The sequence below is a fragment of the Oxyura jamaicensis genome, chromosome 14 (genome assembly GCF_011077185.1).
Source record: "Oxyura jamaicensis isolate SHBP4307 breed ruddy duck chromosome 14, BPBGC_Ojam_1.0, whole genome shotgun sequence".
NCBI lineage: Eukaryota > Metazoa > Chordata > Aves > Anseriformes > Anatidae > Oxyura > Oxyura jamaicensis.
Genome location: NC_048906.1, coordinates 13,173,140 through 13,198,751, shown reverse-complemented (window position 1 = coordinate 13,198,751; position 25,612 = coordinate 13,173,140). Strand labels below are relative to the sequence as shown.

The following is a 25,612-nucleotide window of genomic DNA, read 5'->3' as shown; positions in this document are numbered from 1 at the left end:
CGGCCCGAGCCTCTGCCGCTTCCCGCACCCCCTCCGGCGGCCTCCCGATGTGCGTGTGCAGCTGGGGCACGGCTCGGCCGCTGCCATGGGAGCGACGCCCTGAGAGGTGCTGAGGGGCGGCCAGAGCCATGACGGAGCCCCACAGGGTTCCCTTCACCACGCTGCACGGCCCGCTGAGCGGCAGCTTCCTGAAGAAGCCTCGGAAGGACGACTCGGAGCAGCTCCAGGATGCGGAGCAGTCGTCGTCCGGATCCGTGCGGATCACGCTGACGCTCTTTGAGCCGGATCACAAGCGGTGTCCGGAATTTTACTACCCGGATCTCGTGAAGAGTTTTCAAGCGAAAAACAAGGGTGGTTCTGCAGGAGACAAGGTGAGTGTCCGCACGGCCCGTGGCGAAGCCGAGGTTGTATCTGAAGACTTCGGGGACTTTCACAGTGTTCTTCTCTTCATGCTGCTGTGAGAGGTGGTGGTGCGTTACCTGTGGGGTGCTGAGAGCTGAAACAACAGCTCAGTGGTCAGATGCCATGCAGGCCACAGAGCCGGGATCCAGCTGTGGGTTCCTGTTGTCAGACAGCTGTTGCACTCCTCTCTCTTCACTGGTTCTGCACATCAGCTTGCTGATGTGCTGCCGGCGGGGTATGGCGTGTTATCCTGATTGGGTTTGAAGTTGCTTGATTGATCTGAAGTGGTTTTGGTACCTGGCTTACTAGAAGCTAAGGGTATCTTACGAAAAGCATCAAAAAGAGGGATACAGGTGCAGCATGGGGCTTTGTCCTTTCTGGGGACTTTGCTTTACTGCACGTGAATGCTTCCATTGTGGTGCTCGGCATCCATTCCTGTTTGATGGCCCCGGTGCTCTCAGGTGCTGCCTGACAGCTCTGCTTGCCTGCTGGGGGTCATTTCTCGGGTGCAGTGGCACGCTCACATCTGTAGCATCCAAGTGCAGTGCTATGAAGGTTTTTCTGCGTTACATAGTTACGAAGAGAACACTGAGTTTTCCACTGACGTGAAGGAGCTGTGCTTTCCTGAGTCTTCCAGCGCTGTCACTGCAGCATCTGACAGCAGCACGGTGATGCTCGGGGAAGTTGATTAGGCTCTGCTCGTTTTCCCTGCTGCTACTCAGTCCTGGCTGGCAGTCAGTTGAGGGTTTGTGCCGTTTTCCCGAGAGACGGGAGAAGCAGAGACAGGTGCAGGACTAGCTGAGAGGGCACCCAGAACACAGACTGCAGTGAGGCCGGGAATGCTTGTGGGTGTCACAGGCGCAGCCAGGAGCTGCAGAAATTTCATCTGGTAAAGAGCGGGGTAAGGACAAGCTCCTCTCGTTTCTGCCTGCTAAAGCTCATTCGTGTGAGCCTGAGGGCGGGTGGGAGAGGGAAGGAAGATGCCCCTAGATCTGTTTGCTGCTTGGTGAACAGCAGTAATTTAAAACAAACAAACAGAGGGATTTACACAGAATCTGGAGGTGAGCGGTAGGGTACTGTCTTGTCATCCTCTCCTTTCTCTTCTGTGAAAGCCCAAGTTGAGAAGTTGAGAGAAGAGACCCTTAGTTACACTTCTATCATTTTCTCCAAGAAACTTGATTTTTCTTTTCTTGTCCGGTAGAGTTCTGTGTGCTTGTTTCTAGGTGGCTCATTCTGAGGAGAACCCTCTAAGAATACTGTACTGAAGGCTGATTTGGTCTGAGCTGCTGCCTGCGTGTTCTAGTCGTGATGCTTTTAATGCACGTGCAATGGGTTTGGCTGGCAGGGTGACAGGCTTGATTCTGATGGCTTTTGTCTCTTTTCCTGCAGAGGAAGGACCCTGATCCCTTCAACGATGACGAAAAGGAGAGGCATGAAGCGGAGGCTCTTGCTAGGAAGTTTGAAGAAAAATATGTATGTTCCTCTTCTTTATATTATGTTATCCCTCAGAATGGGTAATGCTGTTCAGCTCTTGACCAAAATTACTTTAACAGAAACGAGCAGTCGTCCGCTCTTACGTTCCTGTCTCCGCGCAGTCCCTTAACATGGCTGGAGCGTGCTGCTGCCTGAGTGCTTGAATCTGGGCCGTGGTCCACTCCACCAGTTCTGATACGCTCGTAAATCCACCGACAGTCTGATTAAAGGGAATGATTATGAAATTTATTCTAAGCCACAAAAATAACGTCTAGGCCTTGCAGTCGTGGCATGACGTAGCTTGGTGAGCCCCTAAGCACGGTGCTGAGCCTGCGGCCGTTAGGACAGCGCTGAGCTGCGCAGGGGAAGAGGAGCTGATCCGTCTTACCCATTTCCTTGCTGTTCTTCCTCTCACGTCACTTCTGTAGATGGCAATGAAACGATGTTGTGTTTTGCAGCCAGTACGTCTGGGTGTGGGAGTTGCTGTGTTGTCCTGTGATGTGAACTGACCCTCTTGGTCGTCTCCACGCACTGTGTGGTGCTCCATGCTCGTGGTGCAGAGTGTCCTGGCTCTGCAGCAGTTACCAACTGTCAGTCTCTGCGCTGGCAGAGAGCTTCCAGGGGAGCAGACCCAAAGTAACAAAGTCTGCTGGTACAAAGCTGGCTCGTCTGTTGGGCCAGCGTTCTGTTTCGTTTGGATGCACTGTTCTTGATCCTTTGTGACAAGGCCTAAAACTGAATTGTACCCTTAGGTTAGAGCGTGATGTGGGTCGATGCTGGTTTAGTAAAAGAGCTCGTTCTCTTTTCTAAACTGGAGAGAATGTCAGTCTGCTTCAGCAGGGCTGTCCCTGTGGTGATTAGAACAGAAGATGAGCATACCATCAATCTTTTATTGTTTAGGGTGGCAAGAGACGTAGAAAGGACCGTATTCAGGACTTGATTGATATGGGGTATGGATACGACGAATCCGACTCCTTCATTGATAATTCTGAAGCAGTGAGTACTCGGGCAGGTGTGAGGGTGGTGAAACTCAGCTGCCTGGGGGGACTGGACTGGCACCTGGGAGAACATTAGCTCAGTGCGAGCAGGGAGCGTGCCAGGGCTGGGTAATGAGGACTCCTGGGGCAACTGCATGACAGGAGAACGCTAGTTAGCATGGGTGTCCACAGCCCAACCTGCTCCTCGGGGGGCACGAGTCCCACTCCATCCTCCAAGCAGCTCAAGTACAGAATAAAAGAGATTCTATGGACGCAAGTTTACAATACCAGTAAGTTGTTCTGTCTTATTTCCAGTACGATGAGCTTGTTCCAGCTTCTCTTACTACAAAATACGGAGGGTTTTACATCAACTCAGGAACGCTGCAGTTTCGGCAAGCATCTGATTCCGAAGACGACTATGTTAAAGAGAAAAAGAAGAAATCTCCCAAGGTCAGCAAGCCAGCTTTCTGGGAGTATTCCCTCTGTTAGAGCTCAGTGGGTTTGCTGCATGAAGGGTGTTGGCTTTCAAAGCAGAGAGAGACTTGTGAATTGGTGTGGACAGAATAGGCAGGGAGCTGCAGTCCCATAGACGAGCACTTCATAATCACCTTCTGTCCGCATATTTGATGGTAAAATGAAGCTTGTCTGGCATGCATGAGGCTACTGGTGGAGTTGCCTGGTTCCCAGAGCAGAAATGATGGCGGCCTCTTGTCACCCCAGAGTGGCTTAGCAGTGATGAGATGCGTTAGGGGGCTCTTCTTCCTCATCTGAGGAGTGCTGGGGGCTTCACTGGGAAACCAGTGCTTTTGTTCTGTAGCAGTGTCGTTTAGAAACAGCAATGTTTTCACAGTGCTGAAGTGACGTGGCTAAAAGGGGAGACAGGAGGAGCGCTTGGGATCCCTTCACCTTTATTGACAGGATCTTCTCCAGCGTAAGAGCTGGGTGCGCTGTGAAATGCTGAAGATGGAATGTGCCAGAACTGTGGTGATTCCTGTATTTGGTTTGGGTTATCGTGTGTGGTGGGGGAGGAGCTGTTCTCACACTACTGGCAAAGGGCCCGAAGCGGCTCCGGGGCTGCTGCTTCACTCCTGTGAGCAGGAGACACTTTGATTCTGACTCGGTTTTAATCCTTTCCAGAAGCGGAAGCTGAAGGATGGAGGTGAAAAAATGAAGAAGAAGAAGAAAGACGATTCTTATGACAAGGAAAAGAAATCAAAAAAGTCCAAGTTCCCAAAAGCTGGGTAAGGAGGAATGGGGAACACTTGCTGCCTGACACCTAGGGTTACAGGTGGCATTTGTTATGCTGCAGCAGCACGTGTTGTGCTGGGGGTGGCTTGGGTGCATGCTGCTTAGCCACCGACGGGTGAGCTGCCGGTGCTTCACGAGTCGGGAGAAGGCAGCTCCAGGCTGGGAAAGGAGCACAGCTCCGCACCAGGACTGTCAGAGCAAAGGGGCACGGAGCTGAAAGGCTCTCCTTTCTTGCAGCTCTGTTTAGGCACTGGTGGTGGGAACAGATGTGCGGGAGTGTTGGGGGTAATGAATATTGGGACCAAGCTGGGAAAGGAAAGGCAGGAAGGAAGTGGGTGAACTCAGAGCTGTGTGTCAGGCCAGCATGGAGACAGAGGTCAGAAAGCCATGGATGGCAAGAGCAGGAAGGAAAGTTGTCTGCTGCAGCTATTGCTGGCCAATAGTTTGTATTCCTGCCCAGAGTATTTCTTGGATGAGTGATTAGATTTTCTGTAGTTTCTCTCCTTGAGGGCTATAAACCTGAGTGGTTTTTCTAGTCTCAAGGAGTGTGGCTGTTCTGCTGGTCTGTACTTGCTTAGGTTTGCCTGGCCTCTTTGTTTCAGTTTCTGCTGCCTTTGTGTCTTTTGCTACATTTTCCTCCTATTTTTTTTTCCTTCTTTCTGTAACTGTTGCTTTGGATTCCCTTTTTCCTGCACAGATTTTCTCTGTGGCAGCACCAAACCATGTCTGACACAGTGTAGTCAGCGTACGATTCACTAGTTGGGAACAAGGGAGGGGAATTTGCTGCCCTGTTTCTAGCAGAGACGAGAAGCTTCAAGCTACTGTCACACTCCTGCTTTGGTTCCTCTGCACGAGTTGTTTGTGCACTTCTAACTCATCCTTCCTAGAACAATGCACGTGGCTAAATAAGAGCATCACCAGGTGGGGAAGCTCTGAGCTCCATCAGCTCTGCAGTGAGAAGGGACTTGGTCATCAGTGAGCCTTGTGCTGAGGCAGTCCTGTCCCTGGTGTGAGTGCTTCTGCACGTCGTGAGCCCGCTGCATGACTCGTTCTGTTTCCCCTCAATTTCAGGTTGCACAGTTGAGAAGGGTTTTACTTTGGGATCCGTAGAATAGGGTTAATGGATGGAGAGAGAGTGGTTTGCATCCCTGAAGCAGCTGTATGCCTTAGAAATGGAATGTATAGCTCAAAACAAGCGTCAGATCGAGAGGCAGAGAAGTATGCAGCACAGCAGCGGTACACGCATCCCGAGTCTCCCTGGTTTCCGACTGTACTGTTTCCTCTGCCACGGCTTAATGTGCTTTAGGGCAGTTACGTTAAACAGCAGAAAGCTTTGCGTTCCCTAATTGTTGTTTCGTGATGGTAGTGACTAAATCGGATACAGGAGTTGTGAGACAAGTGCATTCAGAAAGCTTAATAGGTTACAGAAGAGGAACTGAAACTAAGTCTGATGGAACTGGCCAAGTGAACACCTGATGGATAAGTTCCTGAAAAGGAGAGACATGATGGAATGAATGAAAATACTTTGTCCTGTTGGGCACGTGATACCCAGCGAGGCTTCAGGCCTTCAGTCTTATTTTTAACTCTTAGGTATGGCCTTAAGAGGAAATAGTTTATTTTTCCTAGTGTAATTGGTTAAGGGCTAAGACTTTCCAAAGCATTGGTGCATGTGGCTGAACTGGGATGAAAGTATCCTTGTCTGTTCCTCTTGATCTTATTTATTTCTGTCTTAATTTCTTCTTCTCTTCCCTTCTTTGTCTGCAGCTTTACAGCATTAAATGCAAGTAAGGAGAAGAAGAAGAAGAAATACTCCGGAGCTCTCAGCGTCAAGGAGATGCTGAAGAAGTTTCAGAAAGAAAAGGAAGCTCAGAAGAAAAAAGACGAAGAGCAGAAAGTGGTGACTCCACCTGCAGAGCCTCCAGCCCCAAGAGAGGCAGAGGCAATGCCTGACCCCTTGCTGTCGCTCTTTGGCCATGCCAGTGATAGCGACCTGCTGCAGGCAGCCACGGCTATGGACTCGTTAACTGACCTCGACCTGGAGCGGCTCTTCAGCGAGTCCCCCGAAGGAAGTCCCTCTCACGACGTGGAGGATGGCAGCGATCCTGCTGGGACAGGCTTAGAGCAGGATTTCAAGCAACCACCGTCCCTCCCAGAAGGACTGCCAGCTCCTCTGGAGAAACGCATCAAAGAACTGGCTCAGGTACAGCAGATCGCCGGCTGGTTGCTGGCGGGGGGCGGCTCTGCTGGGTTCTCCACCCAGGCTCAGAGCACGCTCTGGTGGGGCCAAGCAGGAGCACAGCTTTCTGTCACTCGGTTTGCCTTTATGGCCAAGGCACTTTTTTAAACACCGGCGTGTCAGGCAGAGGCAAAGCGCTGGTCCTCAGCCTTGTTGTAGACGGAATTCACCGGATTTCAGCTGCCACCATGGTTTCCTCACCTCCCTTGGTTAAGTATGGGTTGATGCGATAGGCAATTCCAAAGGCAACCGAACGTGAATGGACTTAAAATGTGAGCCGATGGGGCTGAGGGATAAATCCCACCCTAACGGTTTCTATGTGCTGCGATGAGCAGGGCAGCATTTATGACGGGGCATGTAGAGTTCTCTAAAATGGGTGCAGCTGGAAAGCATTACCTGGTGAGCAGTGTGAGGAGAGCCCTGTAGAGGGGGCTGGAGGATTAGCTAAAACCGTTTTCCCTGTAATGCAAATGGATGCCCTCAGTGAGGCACGGGTACTGCTCAGCAGCTCGCCCGCTGGAGCCTCCTTGCTGATGTTCTGGGTTCTTTCCCCGTCTTTAACTTCCCAGCGTTGCAGCACTGCTGAGGGAGCGGAATGCATTAAGAAGGGTGAGCGTCTCTGCCTGTAGCTCCTCCTGCAGCTGGACTTCTGCGGGCCCCCCCATCTTCTCCAAAATTCCATAACCTGCCTCGGAACTGCTGTTCTGGAGGAGCGGGGGTGTTAGGAGCTGGTCAGGGATCCCTCTGCTGGCATGCCAGAGAAGAACACCTTCTGACTGGGGGGTTCTCCGGCTGTCACCATCAGCCTGTCAACAAATGCCGACCTGTTTGGTTCCTGCTGTTAGGCTTCCTTATAAATATTGACTTTTAAGCCCTAACCAGTACTCGTAGAGCTCTGCAGTGGCGGTGTGTGTTCTGCCATCTGGAGCAGATCGATTTAGACTGCCTGTTACCGAAGCATCTCTTGCTTAATAACTCCTGTTACTGAAGATTAGCTTCTGTTAACGATAACGGTTCTGCTGAGAAACGTTAAGTGTGCGCAGTGGTGACGAGCAGGCGGAAGAGAAGTAGGAACTGAGGTAAGTATTGCCACCACTGACAAAAAGAATGGGCTCTTTGTGGATGTTGCTACTTGCTGTTTGTGCTGTTAACAGAAAATGCTGAAACAGCTGCTTCTGAACTCTGTTTGACTCAAAGGAGATTATTGCAGAGACCTCTGTGATACCGAGTTAATGATTATGTTGCCGCAAGATAGCGTGGTAGCAGGCTGTCCCCAGAGCTTCCTGCTGCTGTGTCTCCTTGCTGGACTCTGTTAAGAGGGCGAGCACAAAAGGCAAGAAGTTACAAACTGAAGTCTGAGGGTCAGTCAGGACTTTGGGACATGAACTCTGCAGGTGGGAGTGGAGAGGTGCCACACCTCTGCCTGAGAGCCTGCTTCTTCCAGCCCATCAGGTGGGAGCACCTCAGGGGTTAACCAGAGCCTCCAGGCATTTCCTCTTCTCCTTCAACTGGTTGGATTTTTAACCCTCCCTTTCCTAAACGAACTTTCATGTTGAGGGCTCCCTTTGATATCGCCAGCTTCCTATGACCTGACAGAGAGATTGCTCTGAATGTACGTGCCTTCTGGGCATAATTTCATTGCTTACCAGCCTGAGTATGGAAGCGTTAAATCAGGGGATTTCAAAATCACGCCCATCTCTCTTGGTCCCCTTCCCCATGTAAGGAATCAGTAACTTGATGTGTTTTGTTGTGGTGAATCCCAGCTTTGTTCACATCGGTTCTGCAGTGAACAGACTGAATGCTCCGTGACAACTTTCTGCCATCTCATTCATCTCTCGGAATTATTTTCCCGCTGGACATATTTTTCATGGGTGTGAGTTTTTTGGGCAATGCTATGTGTGCTGCAGTCATAGCTCAGGAAGCTTCCTGAACAGGATTTTTTTAGTTTCCATGGTGTTGATAGGAACTAACATATCCCCTCTGGCTACCAGTCTTTCCGTTGGTTTCTTGGCTCAGTGTCTACGCTGATCTAGAAAGCCTGGTGATGAGTATCCCCGCCCCTCATTAAATGTGACTAGGATGATCTTTCGTGTTCCAGGGACAAGCCCTGTGCTCGTATTGCTTAATCTAACAGCTCCAGGGAGAAGTTAAAACCCTGTCCTAAATCTTTCCCTTCTTCCCATGGGAATTATGCCGAGGAAGCCAGCTGCCACTAAGCAGTCTCCTTTGCCCCGTTAAGCGGAGGAATGTTCACTGCGTTGTACCAGCCCCCCTGTATTCAACACCACCGCATCCAGACAGGAGAATCCAGAAGGGGAAGGTGCGTGGGCAGGCCTGGCTGTACCAGCTCAGGTGGCAGAGCTGGACTTGAAGTGAGGAGGCCTAAGCGGAAAGGACACAACCTCTCAACAGTCTCACTTGGGGCAGCTTTTAGTCCACCTCCAGCAGGTCGCTGGTGCAGAGTTCAGTGAAATAAAGCTGTCCTGTTCTGTAGTATTTTTGAAGTGGTTTAAAAAACCATTTGATTGCTTGTGCCTGCCTATATCTGTATGCGAAACGATGATGACTTGGCATTATTTGCTATTTTCCAGGCTGCCAGAGCTGCAGAAGGAGAAGGCAAACAGCGATTCTTCACTCAGGATATCAACAACATCATTCTGGAGTAAGTGCTGCCAGGGCAGAGGAGTGGGGCTGATGTGGGGAGAGGAGAATGGCAGGGAGAGCATCACTTTCTGGTAAAGTTTCTGCAGGTTTAACAGGAGGTGCGGGGGTGTCCTCCTACAGGCCTTCCACACAGAACAGGCCTAAGATAACAAGAATTTCTCCTAGGAATGGCTTTCTGTTGAAATGTGTGTGCTTGAGGTAGGAGAAGATTACAGGATATTTATCTATAGCTCTCATTCTCAAGATAATGCTTGGGATTCCTGCACTTAGTTTTTTTCACTTGACTTGTGATTGCAGCATGATACAAGAACAGTAAGTCTCCTCCTGTCAGAGATGTCCGACATATTCTTTGCTGTTTGTGCTATATGGAATATTTTTAAACTGGAATAAGGCTGCTGTGTTCAGCTGGCATTCTGTGCAAACTGGAGGAACTCTATTGCTGCTCCGGATCTTTGTAGAACTGTAGAATGCCAGGGCAGCTTCACGCAGCTGTTGACAATGGCTTCATTCTTCTTCAAGGGCCTGCAGAAGATGGATGAATGCATACAGCTTTGTGATCATCTCAGCGTAATGCTTAAACAGAGGCTTTAATTTTCCTTGAGGTTTATCAAGACATTTGAGGGGAATTGCTGGAAGGAATTTTCTGAGTCTGTTTGCTTCTCCTTTCAAGTGGTGATTATCACCTTCTAGCATTCCAGTGCTGACTGCACAAACACTCCTAATCTGTTTTTTAGCCATTTTCAGAAGTGATTTAAAAGAATTTGTATGACTTGGCAGTAGAATCAGTTAGGAGTTTTTACACTGGCAACTGACGCTTAGAGGTGGCTTAAAAAGCTGGTTTCTTAAGTTATACCTAACTGCAGAGATGGGTTTGACATGCACTGACCTGTCTAGCCTGTTCACTGGGAAGTAAGTTCAAGCCCAAGGGGTAAAGTTTGATTCTATATTATCCTGAGTTAGATCACAGCAGTGTCTGACAGAAGCAGCGTGTGCCTCTCATTTCATTGTCTGATGCTCCCACTCCTCAGTTGCCAAGATGAAATGCAGAATAAACAAGATTGCTGATGTATTTTGTTGTTTTTCAAGATACTCTGAAGCTACAGTGAAAGACATAGCTTGGGATAAAGGGCTTGAGTCCGTTGATTCTAAAATATAATGAACTGTTGTGTAATTTGGCTTGTTCTTTCTCCCTCTCTCCCTGCCTTCAGCTTCCCAGGTTGCACCACAAGTGCATTTCAGTTGCTTAGAGGACCCCTGCCAGGTCCCTGGTTAATGTTGTGTTTGTCTTGTTCTTCAGCATAGAACTGCAGACCCGGGAGCTGAACAGCCAGATCCGGTCAGGGGTGTACGCCCACCTGGCTGCATTCTTACCTTGCAGTAAGGACACTCTCGTCAAGCGTGCCCGTAAGCTTTATCTCTATGAGCAGGTGAGTGAATTTGGCAGCACAGCCTTGTCCCATGTGCATGCTACCCCGATCTCCAGAGCAGAATTGTTCTGTGTGCAATGTGCTGTTGTCCTCCGTGTGAGCATGCTTCAGGCTCCGCAGCTGGTGGTGTGGATTCCAAACTGGCAAGGTCTTGTCCTGCTGGTTTGAGTGTCGTGGCTGAAACACGGTGCAGAACCTCAGTCTGCTTTGTGATGTGCTCTAGGGTGGCCGACTGAAGGAGCCTCTGCAGAAGCTGAAAGAAGCCATTGGTCGAGTCATGCCAGAGCAGATGACTAAGTACCAAGAGGAATGCCAAGCCCATACTCAGGCCAAATTTGCCAAGTAAGCTCATGGTTTGCTTGTTAAGCATCTGTAGCTTTTCTCGGCAGGTTCCCTGGGACCTGTAGGCTGCTCTCATGAAGTTTACCACCTGTTTTCCTTCTATATTCAAGAATTGCTGATGGGCATTAATTGGCCTAATTAAGCTTTTTGTCTTTGCACTATCTATACTGATGCCACCTACAGCAGCATTGACAGGATCAGAACTTGGCTGAAGCGTTTCATTTCTGCCCAGGCCTGTTTTTAGAAAGATGGCAGTCTGAGCACAGTCAGGCTGGATCAGACCTGTGATCTCTACTACACAGTATCGGGAAATTTCTCAGCATTGAGCACATAGCTCAGCTTGCACCATAAGCAAGGTTTTAGGCCCTTCTCTGGGGGTTTGTTATCTTTGACTAGTAAAACCTCTGAACAGTCTTGTTCAGAGATCTACCCTGGTTTTAAATTAGCCAGGACAATGACTTCCACACTGTTTTCATCTGTTTTAGAATACTGGAAGAGGAAAAGGACAAAGAGCGAGATGGAGTTTGCTCTGATGATGACGAGGATGAAGAAAAGGGAGGAAAACGCGTTATGGGACCACGAAAGAAATTTCAATGGAATAATGAAATCAGGTTTGCATAATTTAGATATTAAGGCAACCTGTGGCTTGCTTCACTTCCAGCTGTGCAGGATAATACATTTTAATATTTGTATCTTGGTTTCAGAGGAGCAGCACTAATGGCTTTTAGTAATAGTCACCTTGGAGGTTTGTGGAAACAACTATTGCGGTTACTAAATCTCAGCTTTAAATACATTGCAAAACTAACCTGTTTTCAGGTACAGGCCAGCTCCGAGGGAAGCACTAAGCCTCTGTGCGGAGGCCAAAAAGAGGGACAGATCTCTTGGGAAAAGAAGTAACTTGGTTGAATTGCTGAAATCCTACCGACTAGACTCTTAACAAGATTAGATTTCTGGTTGTGAAAACAGTTAAAGCTTATGGGGATTGCTTCCCCTGGCACCCAAGGGTCTGACAAAGAACAGAGTGCTGGATGAAGGGGAGAGTGACAAAGGATAAAATAAGAATCAATCATGCTATCTTTTTCATCTTATTCCGTAACAAATTGGGGTGCTACTCCATAAAAGATTTTTTTAGAACAAAGAGGGCTTCACTTTCTGCCTTCTCATTGCTCTCAGCAGAAACTTCTGCAGAGGGGTTTGGGTCTGCAGCTGTTAAATAACACCTGTAATTCTGTCACTGGTTTACCACCTCTGCTGTTTGAAGATACTAAAACGGGAAGGTGTGTAAGGCTTTTTTCCTCTGGTGCATCTGTGTCTGTGTGCACACCTACAGACAAATGCGCCTTTCCCTGCCTCTTTCTTACAGAGGCAGTTCAGGGTTAGCTTTATTAGAAAGGTGTTTGGAATGTCTGGACTCGAATCCTGTGCTCAGCTGGCTGCGGTCTGATCCAGAATACTTGTGCAAAGCCAGGCACGTCTTAGCGTATTCATCTAGCCCTGGATAAGCAGAATGACCTCCATCTGGGGAAAGTTAACCCAAGTAACTGTATTTGAAATCTTCCTGTTCTTCAGGGAGCTGCTTTGCCACTTGGTGAAGATTAAGTTGGATGGTTATGAGCTTGACAAGAATAAGGCTCAGTCTCTGGAGGATTATGTGAAGACCTTCCTAGATGGAGAGGTGAAGCCCCTTTGGCCAAAAGGCTGGATGCAGGCCAGGTGAGCAAGAATAATGTTGTACTCCAGGGATTCCTTATCATAAGGGACCTCTGAAGGTCATTAGTCCCACCCCTGTTCAAAGAAGGGCTAGCTTCAAAGTTAGGTCAGATTGCTCAGGGCTGCGTCCTACCAAGTTTTGAAAGTCTCCATGGATGGAGATTACGCCAGCATCTCTGGGCCACTGTTCCGATACTTCACTCTTCGTGAATCTTTTCTCCTTATTTCTAATCAGAATTCCCCTTGCTGCGCTGAACCGACTGTTCCCTCTTTGCTTTTACTGAGTGCCTCTGAGAAAGGTGCTTCCGTCTTCTTTGTGGCTCCCTGTCCCCAGAACTCTTCAGGTAGTAGAAGATTGCCGTTAGATCCCTCCTTGGTCTTTGCGTTTTCCAGGCTGAGGGAACTGGGTTTGCTCAACCTCTCCTTGTATGTCACGTGTTCCTCAGCCATCTCGGTGGCTCTGGACTGTCTCCAGTTTGTCAACATCTCTCTTGTATTGTGGGGACCCCAAAACTGGACACTGTATCCGGATGGGACCTCACAAGTGCTAAACAGAGGAGAATAAGCACTCAAACTGTTGGCCGTGCTCTTGCTCCCATTATTTAGATAGCTTTCACCAGTACAGCCTTGCAGCAGTGGCTCGTGTTCTGCTTGTCTGCAAGGACCCTGGGTCCTTTTCTGCAGGACTGCTGCATTGCTAGTCGTCCCCAAGCCTGTGTGGCTGCTTGGGGTTATTCCATCCCAGCTGCAGGACTCTGTGTTTGTCTTTGTCGAACTTCACAAGGTGTTGTTGGCCCCTTTCTCCAGCCTGTCGAGGTCCCTGTGAATGGCAACCGTGCCCTCCGATGCTTCCCACCCTGTTTTCACGTCACCCTCAGACTTACTGTGAGTAGTCTGCTGCCGTCCAGGTTGTGAGCGACGCTGTTGAGTGGTCTTGGCCCCAGCATTGACCTCTGGTGGATGCCCCTGGGTGTGACAAGTCACGAGTTAGAACTGGCACTGAGGTGAGGCTGACCGGCCAATGGTTTCTTGAATCTCTATGACAAAAGATCTTCTCAGACCCTTGGGGAATTCTCCCCTAGACTTTCCCAAAAGAAAGCAAAGCAGAAAGCTTTAGCGACTTTGGGACTTTCACGAGACCATCAGAGTCAACAGAGTAAGTAGGAATTGGGTGTGGTTTTCTTTACCCCACCCCATGTCTTCACTGCTGTTTCCTGCTCTTTCGTGCCTTCCATCATCTATGCCATTGTGCTGGTGATTGCAGAGAGCCATGCAAATTGCAGAGAGTCATTCTGCTGGGACTGTCATCAGCTTTTGGCCTGCTTTGTTTTGCTCGCTGGTTTTAAAACAAGTACAGTCCAACTGCTGGAATCTCTCATCTTAAAGAGCTGGATGGCACTGTCTTCTTTCTCTGCTGAATTTGCTTTCTGGGTTTCATGGGTACCAGCTCTTAAGAGCAGAAAGTGTGAGAAGCAAATTACAGATCCATTTGGAAGAATCTGTAGCCATTTATTGCAGTTGCATGTGCACACGCAGTACAGTATCGTGCATGTCTGTGGCGTGCCGCTCAGTGCGGGAGCTGAACGATGGCATTAGGAGCTGGGTGCAGACTCCTTAGTTAATGAAGATATTGCCAGCTTGGGGTCCTGGTTTGCCAAGCTTAAAACCTCTTTATTTGAATAAAAGAAAATAAAATCTTTCCCCTGGAGCTGTAGGTAAAACTGTTCTTAAGTGTATTTGTGTTCCCCCAAGACTCGGTGTAGAGAGCCCTCCAGTGAAGCTGACCACAGAATGACTGAAGAAAAGTGGTTTTCCTGGTTGCTTTCCGATGGCTAAAGGACAATGGCTTTTACTCCTGGGACTTTGTGGTTTAAAGACAGAAGCCAGTCTGCTATCCAGGCAGAAATGGAGGGGAGGGTTTGGCAACATTAAGGGAATTGTAAACGCCTTTCTGGAGTGATCAGCTTGGTTCGCTGTCACTGTGAGCACAGAAGTTCATCTTCAAGAGGAGCCTGAAGATGGACAGGGTAGCAACTTTGTGTATGAGTTCAGGGTGGCCCTGCCATGATTCTGTTTTCCTGGTTAGCACTAAAAGGTGACTAACAGACTATAAGGTTAAAATACACGTGCTTTTTAACAGACAAAGGATGACAAAAGTCTGTCTTAAAAAATCAATATGTTAATAGTTGGCTAGGAAGGCATGTGCCACGTGTCAGTACTGATGGTGTTTTTATAAGCTTCTCACCCTGACATCTAAGAAAGCAGCTGAGTGGCAGCTGTTTTAGGTGAAATAGTGCTTGTGTAAGATTCTGGTTTACTTAGCTTCAGTAGAAAAGGTTTTTGGATTCTATTTATTGGTCTGTTAGTTCTATTTATTGGTCGTGGCTAGACAATTGCTGTGGAAATGGCTGTGCTAATTTAAGAAGTCACCTCTGCTGGTTGCTGGGGATGCAAAGGCAAAGCAATGTGAAGTGTGAAGGCTTCTCGTCCGTATCGCTGTACGTGAGGCAGGGAAAGGAAACCTTTCTCCCTTGAAGTTGAAGAGCTCTTGGATGATCTGCCAGCTCTTGCATGATCTCTGGCAGCAGTAACACCCGGCTTGAACGATTGTACTGCCTCTTCAGCTGGCTGTCAGCTTTTTAGGCTGGCAGAGCTTTGTTCTTAGTTATTGTCCAACGCCCGCCTTAACGGCCTTTCCAGCGCCTACAAGCATAGCTCCCCCCAGAGGGAATTGAGTGGGGGTGTTCAAGAGGATTTTCCTGGAAAGCAGATGAATATTTGTTTACTCTCTGTGGTTTTAATTTCACTAAGTCCCCTGCTGTACTGTGCAGCTCTGTCTCCAGTGATCCCAGCTGCTCTACTGGGTCTTGCTGGATATCACTTCTCATTGCTCTCTTCCCTTCTTAGGACACTGTTTAAGGAGAGCAGGCGTGTACACGGACACCTCACATCAGTCCTGTGAGTATCGCGCAGCATTCCTTTAGAGTGATAACTGGTGAACTCCGTTCCCTGGGGCCTGGGTGGATCATGCAGGAGCACCTGAGCTTGCTTGGCTCCCATCAGATAGTCTGGCGCTGCTTCATCTGGGGAGGTCTAGGGAGAGTAGTTGTTTGTGTGTGACATCTCCCAACGACAGCCTTCCTGAGGTGCTTGGGCCTTGGAGTAGGCTCAAAGGTAAGAGCTTTGAAGCCGGGTTGCCTCCTGGCCTTGTTCAACAGACTGGAGTCAGGCCTCTGTGCTAGGCCTTGGGAGGCGGATCAAGGTAAAAAGGAACGTGCTGCCAGCACTGTGATTATTGCTACCTGTTCAGTCAGTCCTCCCTGGATTCTGGATTCCCTCTTTCTTGTTGCCTGGTTGAAGGAGGGGTACGATGAGCTCAAGCTAGTGAAGGTGGGAGAAACAGGCTTATGGGTGGCAAATCAAGAGAGCCATCGGAATCCAGCTGGGCAGGTGCTTTAATGCCAAAGGGTCTCATGGATCTTGCTGGCAGTCCATAACAGATGATGGTACGGATTTAGGTTGATGTCTGTTTGACAGACGGTCCTGTTCTTGGCACTGGATGAATGAGGGGAAGTATGAGAGAGTATGAAATAGTGTAGTCATCCTTCCCTCAGCCCTATCATTCCAGCTGTTCAGGGATGTCTTGTACCAGAGACTGCATCTGACCAGACCAAATGATCTATTTTCCGTGAATTTGGCAGATGCTTTTGCATCCTTGACTTCTTCTGGGAACCAGAAAGAAATTTGTAGCTTTTCTCCAAAATAGTGTGTGGATCAGTTTCTCTCCGGGTACTGGTATAGCGGTGGGTTCCAGTAGTAGCTCCTGGCCCTGCAGCTGGTGCAGGATGTGTCTGTTGAGTGCTTTTACTGCTCTGCTGCCATTTCAGAGACTCTGCTCAGCTCCCTAATTCATTCCCCTGTGTGGGAGTTGGGACTTCCTAGAGCAGCAACAAATGTCATATGGTTTTGAATCCTAGCGACCTGAGATGCTGCCTCTGTTCTTTGCAAAAGGCTCAGTGGATCGTCATTAACAGGGCCCAAGTGTGCTCCCTAATTGGATGCTTCCCTGTGGGCATTCAGTGAGCCTGTTTCTTTTCTCTCCCTCAAAACAGGGCGAAGAAGAAAGTTATCGCACCTACCAAGGTGAAGGTGAAGGTGAGTTCTGTGTTTCCTGCTCCTCATGGTTTCCAGTAGTCGAGTGACTGCCCTCTCAGATCCTGTTTTTGAGCCGTGTATCTATGCATCAGGTGTAAGGAAGTTGTATTCTTAAACAGCACTAGTCTGCGCTGGGCTTGAGGAAAAACTGGAAGAGCAGCTAGAGTTGATGGCAGCAGGAGTACCAGTCGGGAGGGAGGTGGGGGACCAGCAGGCACAGTAACTGTGCCTTTCGTCCCAAAGGTACTGCACCTTCCATCCCAAAATCAGGAACATTTCCTTCCCTTTTCAGCCGTAAACCCTGCCTCTGTTCTGACTCTGCCTTCTATTGTCATATTGTTCCAGGAACCCTCCTGTAAACCAGATAAAAAGATCTCTGTTTCTGTTCCTTCAATGCACTCAAGCAACACCTTATCTTTGTCATCAGAGCCCCAGGCAGGAGGTCTGGGCATCAGCGCCCAGACCAGAGAACAACTCCTGTCCCTTGGGACAGCCCAAACAGCCAGCAGCGCTGGTACTCCTGCTGCCTTCATGGATGACTCCTTGGATGAAGACTTAATTCATAATCCTACTTCCTCCCTTGAAGCAGTCTCTAAAGAACTGGCTGTGCTCAACAGCAGGGCGGGAGGGAGCCCTGACTTTACCCTTTCTGGAGCTCCAAAAGCTCCTCCGGAGAAGATCCCAACTTTTGCATCGTCAGAGGAGAAGAGGACATTTCCAAAGGCCAGCCCTGCCCCTACATCATCCCCTGCTGGCTCTCTCCAGTCTCCTCTAAACTTCCTGGCCGAACAGGCCCTGGCATTGGGCCAAACTTCTCAAGACAAAAAGACAGAAAACTCTAATTACAAAGACCTCTCTTGCCAAGCCTCACCCAGCAAAATCCTTTCAGATATACACCAGGCTAAACAGAAACATCACAGCCTGGTCCGACCAAGCCATGGGCCTCAGACCTCCACCCCAGTGCCGGGCGCTCAGGTGAAGGTCTTTCACTCAAGCAACCAGCCACAGAAGACTTTCACCTCCCCGGCTCCATTTGTCAAATTGCAGAATCCCAAGTCCTCCTCCCCATTGCCCCAGCGCTCTCTCCTCCAGCAGGTCAAATCATCAACCAAAGCTCAGAGCTTCCATTCCTCTGCCTCCCCAGGCAGCACCCAAAACTCCAGCAGTTCCCACAAAAGCCCAGGCTCATCCTCATCGTCTATCAGTTATACAGGAAAGCACTCAAGTGGCTCTAGTTCTTCAGGACAATCTTACAAATCACCCTTTGTTTCTGGTTCCCTCTCAAAGCACGGGGCTTCTTCCAGCAGCTCCTCCTCGGGAGCATCTGCAAACCAGGGCTGCTCCTCAGGGAGCTTGCTGCCCGCTGTGCAGGCCCCTTCCTCAAGCCAGGCGTCCAGCCGCCCGTCCCCGAGCTCCTCCGTGAAGAAGACATCTGTTTCGCAGAAGCTGACTCTGGTGGCACCTCCTGGAGGTTCAAATGGAGATTCTAGTGGGGGCACTCAAGGGGTGGCCAAATTGCTGACCTCCTCCCTAAAGCCAGCTGTTGTCAGCAGCACCGCGTCTTCTACCTCTGTGCCGGTAAGCAAGAACGGGCTGACCTAGCCTAATGTCGGGAAGGAGGGGCACTGTGCTGCGTCAGGCAGTCTCCGAACTTGAGACCTGAAACGGGGACTTTAAAAGAAGTTCCTGCAAGTCTTGAATGACTCTGTGGGCTGTGGCTGCTTAGGCGAGGAAGACCTGGCCTTTGCCATGGGTCTGTGCTCCAGAATTCAAGCTTTCATTTTCAGCTTGAAGTAACAGATAATGCAAATACACTGGTACCTTCCAGGCAGCAGATTTTGGACAGGCTGTGTAGTGTTCTTGGCCTGACACGGTGAGTTTTGGGGACAGTAATGTTCCTGTTTAGGCCAGGAGGAAGCACAGTAAAGCAAATTGCCATGAGAACTAAAACCATTGCATAAACTAAAATTATAATTACCAATTTGTTTTTAATTAGGTCTGCTAATTTGACCTTACTTAATTTATCACAAGTGATTTTAGTATTCCTGACACTTTTCACTACTGATGTATGGAATAAACAACTTACGATACTGGGCTATAAACTCAAAATGCCTGCCCAGCTATTTTTGTCCACCTTCTCTTGCTCCCCAGTTACTCCCACGAGCAATGAAGCGATGTTTGGGTCCGACAGGTCAGTGGGATATAGTGTCTTGTGAAGGACTCCTGGGGTGCCTATGCAAACTTGTGTTGTTCAGCCATTGCCTTTAATGATGTACAAGCCTTGTTTTTCACCCGCAGACGCTCCTAATGTAGTTGCATTAGTTTGTTGTCAGCTGCTCATGTCTGCGTTGTGTTGTGGCACATGGAAGGAGGTGAGCAATTCGATGGATATGTTTAAACGGGCCTTAAAACCAAGTACTGTGCCTGTTGGAGGCATAGTTCCAGAGTAAGGGAACAGCAGGCTCAAATCCACTATGGTCACGTGTAGAAGACAATAGCATCCAGGAGCTGGATTTTTAGTGTCCTGGACGCCTCTAGGTGACCTCGAGAATTGGCAGCTCTTGGGCCCCAGCTGTGAAGATGCTTCTTGCAAGTATAAATGTTGACATGCCTTGGTTTTCCCACTCCTGACTGACCTTTTCTGTTGCCTTTCAGAAAGGAACTAGTGGAGCTGTGCTGCTAACGAGTTCTTCCTCCTTAAGTGTACTGTCTCCATCCTACAAGTCCAACAATCCAAAGCTGCCAGCTGCGCTGAGCTCCACCCCTTTAGGTATTATCTCTCCTATTCATACCTTCCCTCTTCATGTCATCTCCTTCACTTCAGACTCCTCCCCGAAAGCAGGAGTATCAAAGGATGCAATAGTTACAGGACCTGCTCCAGGAACTTTCCACCATGGCCTTGGCCACAGTGAGTGTACTGCTCATGCATGTGTGTTACTTGTGCCTGTGCTGTCCAATAACAAGAAAACCAGTGCTCTGCTGTTAACCCATTGCAGACAAACTCACCTCTCTTGCTGTTGCTTCGTGCTGTAGTTCATCCATTTATATCTCTAGCAGTTGCATTTGGAGAACCTTGGGCACATCCTCACATCCTTGTAGCTAGCCCAGAAGTCCCAACAGCTGGAAACTAAGCTATAGGCTCTAACGGCTGCAGCTCCTCTGCTCATTTCTGTCTTTGATGTGTATTTGTTCTTTTTTTCCCCTCTCCTTTCTTTGTTTTTCTCTCTAGGTCTTCTAGCTGGCTTGCACTCCAGCCCCCACCATGCAGCGCCACTCCCACATTCTGCCCTGTCCACTCATTTACCGCAAAGTCTGCCAGGTAACTTGTCAGACGGTCTTGTTTGTCTTCTGCGTCGTGAGTCATCCTCTATCTCAGCAGGATGACTTTAGGGGTGAAAGCAAAGCTGTTGCCCTCGTTGTCTGACCGGTGCGGTCGTTGCTGAGACCTCCGGCCTCCCCATGGCACGAAGCGAGGCGTAGCCCTCGGTGTCCTCTACTGGTTTGTTAGCCAGCGCAAGCTTGTGCGCTTCCGAAACGAGGAGCCCTCAGTGCTTAGAGCAAGTGTTGGTTCCTGGAGGTATTTGGCTTTGCTGCTTGTGTCGTGGTAAAGGATTGTTCTGCTAGGATTAGAGCTGTGCCTCTATGCGCAGTCTGCCAGGAATTGAATATTCTGGCTCTGTGGAGTTTTGTCTCCGGTGACCTATATAAAATGTGTCAGACCAGAATGCCTCGCATCTGCGCGCTGAGCTAATTGCCTGCATCTCCCTCACAAGTTGGTAGCGTGAATGCAGGCTGCTTCACTTGGTGTTGATGATGTGATGATTTTGCGGCTAAGCCTGCTCCCGCCCCAGTTGAATGCCTGCAGGGCTAATGCATAAAAGAAGGGATTTCCAAAGAACACCTCTGCTCGTAAATGGAGTCCTGCCTGCTGTGTCCTGGCGGGCTGCGAGTGTGTGAACAGGGCAGCGCTGCAGTAGAAGGAGAGAAGGAAGGGCAGGAAGTTCAGCATTCCAAAAATTGAACTGTGGGGCTACCAGATGGGGCTTGTCTGTCTGGGGAGTTGCTTGTGCCACTGGTAATTGCTACAGTTATTTTTTGCTTTACTGATCAGGTATTTGTTGGCTCTTCAGTGCCGTTCAGCACCACTGGCTCAGTACCCGCTTCTGTTGCGGTTGTGTTACTGGGCAGCGTGAGTCTGGTCGGGGAGCGGATGTGCCACCGTAACGCCGTGGCACTGAGGCCAATAGCAGCTGTGTGGATAAACTGCTGCAGGTAATGAGGACAGCATGTGTGGGATGGAGAAAGAGACTGCTGGAGAAAGAGACTGCTGCGCGTTGGTTGAAGTTCTAAGAGTTCATCTCCTTTGCTTCTCTCGCTGAAGCTTGTCTGAGGTGACTTGTTCCATCTCTCCGATGTGGTGGAGCAGAAGCAGCAGCCACCGGCAGCAATTGCTGGTGTGAGGGACTTCTTCCTGTTTGTGAATGTACAGTTTCAGGGGAGTGAGGTGATTGATTTCTGTTTGAAACAGGGTTGTGAAATGTTTCCTGTCTCACTCAGGAGGCTTTCTCTGCCTCATTATTTGAGGGAATTTAGGGTGGTTACTTCCCTGTTGCTTACAGGGCTTAAAACAAAAGATTTTTCTGATGTACTGCTGCTCTTAGGCAGGGCTTAGGGCTGAGAGCTGCAAGGACACCCGGTGTGACTAGGAATAAGCGGGGACAAACTGACCGTTGAGACAGCTTCTGCAGGGACCTGCGTCCTCACTTGGTGTTTTCACATAAATGGTGAAGACTGAGATCAGCGCTGCCACTTGTGGCAATTTCACCAATTGTGGTGCTTTGCAGAAGATCGAAGTCGATGTTTAAGTGGCCACCGTGGTCTTAAAACATATTACGTGGCTGTATCGCGCTGAAAGCTGCAAGGACTCTGGTGTGATGGGAGGTTGCTACAAATGCAAGGAAGTGCTGATGTCTTGTGTGACCGCTTGTACCAGCATTCATCAAAAAGCATTTGAGCAACGAGCATCCAGCGTGTACCTGTGTGTTGTTGCTGCTGCGTTTGATGGAGGTGTCTGCGTGCTGGTGCTGTGGCAATGGTTCCGACTGCTTGCTTTAGGAATACCTTGTGCTGGGACTGAGATCTTGCATGGAATGAACTGTCCTTGTCCTGGAGAAGAAGCTGTTGCTGCTCTGCTTGGTGCTGCTGCTGCTTGACTGCACGTCTCAGTACACCCGTTTGTTCACCATAGTCTGACGGTAGTTTTAATTGCTCCTGGAGAACTTCTTATACCTTAAACCTCCTTACTTTTTTCTGTTCATTGCATTGTTTCATTTCCCCTCACATCTGCTCCTTTCTCTTACTCCAGTGGTTAGATTCCTGTGGCTCCTGTTACTATCAGTGGGCACCTAAGGCCTTCATTACAACAGCAGAGGTCTACTAATGGTTATATTCCAAACCAACTTTAGATGCTAGGCAGCAAGTACCATGTACTTATAGTTCCCTAGACGGGGAGACATGGTAGCGTGGCTTTTAGAGAAGGGCATAGACGGCCAGCAGAGTCAACGCAGCAATCTGAATCTGTGCTGTGGTGCTTTTGCTGGGAGGCCATAGGAGGCCTCGGTGCTTCCTGTGACTCTTGCTTAGGTGCAGAGGAAGGGCTGCTCCCAGTCTGCAGATGTCTCCACACACGGTCTTTTCCACTCACGTTCTCCTACCCCCTGATTCTTCGGGCTGCAAAGGGAAAGTACATCTCTCCGTGCAGAGATCTTGCCACCCCGGCTGCACGCAGCTCCACGGAGGTGATGCTGAAACCCCTTCCCACTTGGTTTTATTTTCTTGCAGATGCTTCTCAGCTTCACGGCAAAGGGTCCAACGCACAGCAACGGAAGTTGTGACGTCTGCAAGGAGGGGAGCTAGAGCACACATAGGATCAAACCCAGAGGACCAGGTCATGGATACCGGCTGCGTCTTTTTCTCGTGACAACTGGAGAGACTAAACTGCAATGAGGAGCTCGTTGGTGCGTTTGCTCAGAGGCTTTCAGAGTTTGCTGAGAGGCTTTCAGAGCGAATCCCCACACCACGGGCTACCTTGAGCCATGTCCTAATGAGAGAAGCACTTGTAGCACTGTTTTATTGCTGCTGCCCTTCACGCATTCCCTGGCACTGGCACGAGCTAGAACACGCAGGGGAACCCGGGTGGCTTGGCTTTCTCGCAGAAAGTCCGGTGCTGGTGGATTCCACCCACCTGTGTCTACGTCTGCCAAGTACCTCCAAGTCCAGTTACCTCCTTGGTCTCCCAGTGGAGGGTATGAAAGGTGCTTCTTTCTTCTGCTTTGGATTTACTTGGATAATTCTAGCACTGCCAGTGCTTTCTGAAAACATTTGACTGACTTTTCAATTGTACTATAAAGCTGTGCTACAGTTAATTGGAAGACTTAACGTTTCCTGTGTGGTGAATCTGATGAACCACCTGATGTTCCCCTCTGGAGGAGAATGAGGACTCTCTAAAGAGACGTTTCTAGATGCACTCATGGACATTGACATTTCTACATATTTTGGTTTTTGGATTTTTTCCTCCAAAGGGATGCATTTTTCCTGCTCAATTTTATCCTCATGGCCATCGAATGCATTGGATTGAATGGAACACTTCTCAGCATGTCACATGTATAGGAAGACATAATTCCAGTGCCTTTTATGGTGGAGCAAGAATGGACTAGTGACACACATTTCAGCCCTATTTTGTGTGCTCCTCAACCCTTTTTTAATCATTCTGTATTTAAGATGTATTCTGTTTTATTTAATAGAGCTTTTTATGGTTGCACATCAAAAAAAGCTGCACTGTCTGGACTTCAATGGTGTCTTGGTGACTGCAAACACAGTACCAAATCCAGCAAGAGCACCAGTTCTTATCCGAGTTTGTGCAAGCGGGTTCCAGACCCTCCCCTAAAGCCATTCTTTCCTAGGGTCGTCAGTTATGATCTCTTTGGTGGGCAGAGGGAATGATCTAGATTAACCAAGGTCACTACTATTCAAATGAATCCCAGAGAATATCACTCTCCTTGATGATTTCTGCACTAGAATCATGTGTTTGTCACCGATGCAGGAATGGGGACCATCTGGAGTTGGGGTGTGTCATTTTTATTACTATTTTTTAGATCTTTTTAACTCTTAGATCTAAATATTTCTCCCCTGAGCACACCCTTTCAAACTGTGCGTCACTAAAGGCAGGCTGTGGTTCCAAGTGAGCTCTATGGGTTTTGGTTTTCTGCTCTCCCCAGTCTCTTTTCTCAGGCCCCCATAGCCACATCTGAAACATGCAGTGGTGGCACTGATCTGCATAAACTTTACTGGTATTTCAAGCAAAAGCTTGCAGCCTTCCTCCTTGAGCTTTGGGGAAGGACGCTGACACCGAGTATACCAGCAAATATCTGCTTTTATTTTCCCCATTTCTGGTAAGATCCATGATGGACTGTTCTCAATTTGAGCTGATGAGTAACTTCCCAAGATCAGTGCGTTGCTTGTAGTAAAAAAAAAATATATAAAAAAAATGCAGCTCAGAATCAAAATTTGTTTACAGAAAATACCTAGGTTGTAGCAAAAGAGCCAAAGACAGAACTTGTGTTAATAAAACTAAGCACAGCAGTTACTGATGGTCTCTGATCAGCGGATGTCGCACGGTTTCCGTTGAAGGCCTAATCCTGAGAGGTGCTTTGCACCTTCAGCTTCCCATGGTATCCAGAAGAGCACGCAAACGCCTGGCAGGATAGGGACTCAGCGAGTGACCCCAGGTACTGGTTCTACTCCCTCTATTTGCTTTCACTTGAATGCTTCTGCTGGGAGGCACCCGTGTGCGTGGCCAGAGCAGAATGCCCTCGTTCTAGGAATTTAGTGAAGCCTCTTGCCTCAGGGAAATGTTTACTTGGTGGAAATTCTGTGGGATATTTTTTCTTTACATGCTATAATGAATGAGTGAATGGTATTGAGCAGAGTCGCGGCAAGGCAGAACCACGCGGAGACCTGACAGCTGATGGGGAGCCAGGAGTCCAGCACCTCTGCCTTGACGGGGCAACTTGCAGCACTTGGTGACAGTGTGGGGCGGCGAGGCTCCCATGGCACTTACGTAGTATGGCAGTTCCTTTTGGGTGTAAGAGCTGCGGTTTACTATTATATTTTTTTTGTGTGTGTTGGGACTGTCTTGCTGAAGATGGTGGGGGTGGTATGAAAACTGTTAATCTTGTACAGAACAACTGAATAAATTGTTTCAAAGTTTCCAAAATGCTCCTTCTTCCATCTCCTTCCCTCTGGTTTCATGATTTTTGTTTTCAATAATTTGTCTTTTAGCTTGGGTGATCATCTCTTGATCATCTGTTTCTTGAGTGACTAATGAATTAATTACCTTTTTAGCTAACATCTTTTTGTAAGCAAATGACAGCTCTGTTTGAAGGCACTGTGGTGGTAGAACTGGGCCCTCTCGTTCGGTAGGTTTGAAGTTGACATCCGCTGGAGCAACGGTGTGATCCTGCGTGGTCCTTTCATTCACAAAGGTAAAATAATTGTGTTAATCTCCAGTGCCAGGATGGGTCCGTGGTGAACGTGCTTACTGCTGCTTTTGCTGATGGCAGTTTGCTGGGGCTCAGGTACTGAGCGCTGTGGGGACTTACCGCAAGCAAGCACATGGCATGAGGAATACAGGCTGTGGCTTGGGCAGAGCTGAACGTGAGCGTGGTTAAAAAGCACCGCAGATCTGCCAGAGCTTTCACTGGACAAGTTGGTGATATAATGTGAAAAGATCCTGGGTATTTTTTTGAAGGTCTGCATGCCTAGAATCTGGTAGGGAGAGAAGAGAGGGCAGGTGTTCCCTGGTAAAACAGAAATTCAGGAAAAGGAACCAATTGTGCTCCAGACATGGAAGCCTCTGGTACTGTCCCAGAATAACTCCCTCTTCCTGTAGCTGCAGTCCCATTTGTTGGTGCAGTTTG

General features: G+C 48.8%; 1 protein-coding gene across 8 annotated transcripts; it reads left to right on the top strand.

The window, feature by feature from the left end:
- UBN1 (ubinuclein 1) lies at window positions 1-24,909 on the top strand. Of its 8 annotated transcripts, XM_035339366.1 has the most exons (18): window positions 1-371; window positions 1,792-1,875; window positions 2,776-2,871; window positions 3,168-3,302; window positions 3,990-4,093; window positions 5,865-6,300; window positions 8,928-8,998; window positions 10,298-10,427; window positions 10,651-10,769; window positions 11,255-11,380; window positions 12,339-12,482; window positions 15,387-15,437; window positions 16,592-16,634; window positions 16,980-18,212; window positions 19,290-19,542; window positions 19,864-19,953; window positions 21,750-21,889; window positions 22,476-24,909. In XM_035339366.1, the coding sequence occupies exons 1-17, from the start codon at window positions 129-131 to the stop codon at window positions 21,845-21,847; spliced, it is 3,456 nt and encodes a 1,151-aa protein (XP_035195257.1). In that variant the 5' UTR covers window positions 1-128; the 3' UTR covers window positions 21,848-21,889; window positions 22,476-24,909. The 8 variants fall into 8 exon arrangements, with proteins under 8 accessions (XP_035195257.1, XP_035195262.1, XP_035195258.1 ...); XM_035339371.1 differs by lacking the exon at window positions 21,750-21,889 and having other exon boundaries at window positions 19,290-19,404; XM_035339367.1 differs by lacking the exon at window positions 21,750-21,889.
- The last annotated feature ends 703 nt before the right edge of the window (window positions 24,910-25,612 follow it).